At 44.0% G+C, this 4,914-nt stretch overlaps 1 protein-coding gene across 1 annotated transcript; it reads right to left on the bottom strand.

Moving 5' to 3' along the window:
• Window positions 1-3,351: 3,351 nt before the first annotated feature.
• On the bottom strand, window positions 3,352-3,846 carry LOC128070481 (histone H2B-like). Its single transcript, XM_052663786.1, has one exon. It carries the CDS (start codon window positions 3,835-3,837, stop codon window positions 3,352-3,354), a length of 486 nt encoding a protein of 161 aa, XP_052519746.1. The 5' UTR covers window positions 3,838-3,846.
• Window positions 3,847-4,914: the final 1,068 nt, after the last annotated feature.

Genomic DNA, 4,914 nt, shown 5'->3' with positions numbered 1-4,914 from the left:
AAGTGACTTAACAGTAACAGTAACAGCATGTAGCAAGTATATACCAACTTTATGCCTCTCCCACTTTTGAAATTATAACCCATTTCAAGTTTACAGGAAATGTTAACTCTAGAACTGTTTAACTGAACGGGCCTTGTAGAAGGAGTTTGTGATTAATAACCATTTACATATCTGCCAATGGAAGTTAGCATCTGTGTCCTAGAATCATAGAAAATTAAAGATGGACATGATCTGAAAGTACACTTAGCAACTCACTCCTTTTATATAAGGGTTAAGGACTTGTGTAGGTTCACATCTCTCATGAGTAGAAAAGTGGATGCTAGAGCTCACACCCTCTGATGACTATTCAGCATAGAATTACAGATTAGATATGCATTCAGATTGCTATGACATCCTCACATGTGACAAACCTGAGCCTCATATAATCTTTTCCCTCTCTATACAGAACTTATATTTCCTGATTATCATGTAGACTCTCAGTTTTTAACTTTCATAATGACATTGTTTATCTAACACATTAATGAATCTTTGATCCATCCATTCTGTCAACAAATACTCCTGAACTATATAGTTTCTAATTTGAGGTCCACTCAGTTGAAAGTCATGACCATTCTTATTAGCACTTTAATTAGCCTAATTCTATATTTCAGAGAGGCAAGACAAGGAACTAAGTTTAACTGATAATTGGGGTACAAAATGCCTTTTAGGCACATGGAACCCTAACTTTTTGCCCTTTTGTTCATTATTAATATTCTGTATGCTCTTGCTTTTACTAGAAGTAGGAGGATCATCCCCACATTACCACAAACAGTAAATCTGTTTCTCTCCTGTCCATGATTACACCTTTCTCTTTTTAATGGACTAGGTAAAGATGTTGATGCTCACTCCTTGAGGGCCTCCCTAGTGGACCTTCTGTCCCCTGCAGCAGTCCTGAACTAAACGTGCAGTGCAGTCCAAGAAAGAGAAACTGGTGATCACCAGCAAAGAATGGAAAGCATTTTTAACCCTTTATAGAGCCAGTTCAGGCAGGGCTTGTTTGCTTTGTTATTTATGGCAGTGCTGTCCCCTTTCAGGCCTTTGGAGATCACAGAAAATGGAGAGCTAGTTGAATAAAACCTGAGTCTCACAGGACTTTCACAAACAATGGCAATTCATTTCAGCCTACAGGCAAAGAGGTTGTAGTAAGACTTTTGCTCTTATTGCCTATATAAACTTTCCAACCAAATTAGTGGAAGTTTTGAATTTTTTTCCTTTCTCTGTCCCTCTGTATCTCCATACATCCCCCAAATTTTTGAGATCAAATAGAACCAGAAAGATTGATGGAAGATTCCTTTGTCCCTTACTCCTATCTAGAATTCTCTCCCTTCATAATGTGTATAGAAATTCATTTGAAAGAATTCTGACTAACTTCAGATACAAGCCTGAGATAATGACCAAGATTAAAACGACTGAACATCTCATTCATATCAATTCCAATTCATAATCCTATTTTATTTAAGTGGTTATTTTTGTCCTTTGGAATTCCAATTAGCCAAGGATGCTAGTGCTGATAATAATACAGCCTGCCAAGGGAAATTATTTCTTCTGTTTCCACAAAAAGTTGTGTCTTGATGTAATTTCTCTTATCCACCCCCACACTTGACTTTTAGGCAATATTTGATAAAAAAAGGTCTGGGGGGAGGACTCTTTCAAGAAAATTCAGAGCAGTTTCAAGACCAGATTTGCCCATTAAAAATATTACTTGAAATAGATAGCTATTGCTTCCTTTTTCAGAGAAGGCAATGGCACCCCACTCTGCCAGGCTCCTCTGTCCATGGGGTCAGAAAGAGTTGGACATGACTGAGTGATTGAGCGCGCATGCATGTGCGTGTATACACACACACACACACACACACACACACACACTGCTCTTTGTGAGCCTGCGTGCTACCTTGCTTCAGTGGTGCTCGACTCTTTGCAGACCCTATGGACTGTAGCCCACCAGGCTCCTCTCTCCATGGGATTCTCCAGGAAAGAATACTGGAGAGGGTTGCCATGCCCTCCTCCAGGGATCTTTATGATGCACACACACACACACACACACACACACACAGCTCTTTGTGAGCCTGTGTGCTACCTTGCTTCAGTGGTGCTCAACTCTTTGCAGACCGTATGGACTGTAGCCCACCAGGCTCCTCTCTCCATGGGATTCTCCAGGAAAGAATACTGGAGAGGGTTGCCATGCCCTCCTCCGGGGATCTTTATGATGCACACACACACTCACACACACACACTGCTCTTTGTGAGCCTGCGTGCTACCTTGCTTCAGTGGTGCTCGACTCTTTGCAGACCCTATGGACACACACACACACACACACACACACACACAGGTCTTTGTGAGTCTGTGTGCTACCTTGCTTCAGTGGTTCTCGACTCTTTGCAGACCCTGTGGACACACACACACACACACACACACACACACACACACACAGCTCTTTGTGAGCCTGCAGGCTACCATGCTTCAGTGGTGCTCGACTCTTTGCAGACCCTATGGACTGTAGCCCACCAGGCTCCTCTCTCCATGGGATTCTCCAGGAAAGAACACTGGAGAGGGCTGTCATGCCCTCCTCCAGGGATCTTTATGATGCACACACACACACATACACACTCACACACACACACAGCTCTTTGTGAGCCTGCGTGCTACCTTGCTTCAGTGGTGCTCGACTCTTTGCAGACCCTATGGACACACATGCACACACACACACACACACACACACACACACACACACACAGCTCTTTGTGAGCCTGCGTGCTACCTTGCTTCAGTGGTGCTCAACTCTTTGCAGACCCTATGGACTGTAGCCCACCAGGCTCCTCTCTCCATGGGATTCTCCAGGAAAGAACACTGGAGAGGGCTGTCATGCCCTCCACCCGGGGATCTTTATGACCCAGAGATGGAACCTGCCCCTCCTGCGACTCCTACATTGCAGGCGGATCCTTTACTGCTGAGCCGCCTGGGAAGACCACACTGTTCTTTATCAGTTGCTATACCCCATATAAAAACCTCTGGATGATACCTAAATATAGATGGGAGAAGAAAAATAGAAAGAATTTTGACCATAAAGATCCCTAAAGTCACTGAGAAACCACGAATAGAAATAACCATTTAGGAAAATGACGAGTTGCAATATGTTAAGAAAAAAGTACACGATTTTCCATTGAACAAATGACACAACCAACACATATTGAAGCAGTTAATGAGGTTTTTAATGTTTTCTTTGGGGTAGAAATGTTTTAAAGATTAAATGTAGGGCCTAAGGGGAGAACCCTTAAGTCTGGTTTGCGATGGTCAGACAGTCCTGAGGCAGTTCATCTGCTGGTGTGGTATCTGGCGACCGACTTGTTGGCCTCGGACACGGCGTACTTGCCGAGCTCCCCAGGCAACAGAAGACGCACAGCTGTCTGGATGTCTTCGGTCATGATGGTGCAGCGCCTGTTGCAGTGGGCCAGGCTCCCAGCCTCTTCGGCAATCCGCTCGAACATATCTTTCACAAACGAGTCCAAGATGTTCACGGACTCACGGGAAAGACTCAGGCCTGTATGTACTTGCTTCAGCACCCTAGGGAAATAGGTAGCAAAGCTTGAGAAATTGCCCTGATGGCAGCGTCGGCGTCGGCAACGGCAATGGCGGCCCTTAGCTGTCTTCTGCTTTGCCTTTTTTGGTTCCGCATCACACGGGTCTGGATTGGAGGGCCCTGCTTTCGCCATCTCCGTATCAGAGGGCTCAATTTCAGAGGTGCCCATTTCTTTGGTGATCACATCTTCCTCAGAGTTGTTAGGGGTTGGTTCAGACATGGCAGCGCCACCACTCCCCCAGCTCAGCCGGAAGAACAGTGAGGGCGTTGAAGGCCGTTGGCCGAATTTATAGGCCCTGCTTTCCCTGACGTCACAGACACTGTCCATATCTGATTGGATGCAAGGCAGGGAGGCCTGTTACTATGGCAGCCCATGTCACGTGACACTGGACATTCCCCCTCCCAACTCCTGCTGTGCCCCTCCCCCATGTTTAATCCCCAGTCAGCCAAACTCCCCTGGTGGCTCTGACGGTAAAGTGTCTGTCTACAATGCGGGAGATGTGGGTTTGATCCCTGGGTCAGGAAGATTCCATGGAGAAGGAAATAGGAACCTACTCAAGTATTCTTGCCTGGAAAATCCCATGGACGGAGGAGCCTGGTGTCCAAGGGCTTGCAAAGAGTCAGACACAACTGAACAACTTCACTTTCACTTTCAGCCAAACTCAGTGAAAGTCACCTAAGTTGAAAAATGAAATAATCAGTTAAAGCTTCCTGAGAGAGTATGACAGACCTCCATAACTCCAGTTCTTTCAGGCATCAGAGTGACTCAGGTCACTTGGTGGACATTTTACTCCAACACACAATCTTCTCCTGCTTGACCTACAGTGGCATGAGCAGAATGTCCTGACTTCCTCAGCAGAGTGTTCCTGAAAATAATAGGATTTAAATGAACAGCTATTATCTCCAGAATTTATCAAAACCAATGATCAGTATGAAGAGAATGACAAAATCTCATTCTCCAAATACAGAACACAAACAGAAATAGGAATCCTTTACACTTACACACTAAAAATATTTAACATTTTTCAAATTATAAATTGTTTTCTAAAACATTATTTAGGTTCCCCAAATACCACACATACTGGAATTGATTAATTATTTATAGTGGTTATTTCTCAAAAAATGATCACTCTTATTGCTGAAAAGCCACCAGGGTGAGAGAAAATGAATACAAAAAGAGAGAAATAAAACACCTAGAAATAAACATACCTAAGGTGGTGAAAGACCTGTACTTAGAAAAAATAAGATCCCGATCAAAGAAAGTGAAGATACAAACAGAGGGAAAGGTTTACCTTGT

This window comes from Budorcas taxicolor, chromosome X (genome assembly GCF_023091745.1).
Source record: "Budorcas taxicolor isolate Tak-1 chromosome X, Takin1.1, whole genome shotgun sequence".
Taxonomy (NCBI): Eukaryota; Metazoa; Chordata; class Mammalia; order Artiodactyla; family Bovidae; genus Budorcas; species Budorcas taxicolor.
This window is presented reverse-complemented; position numbering and strand designations above follow the sequence as displayed.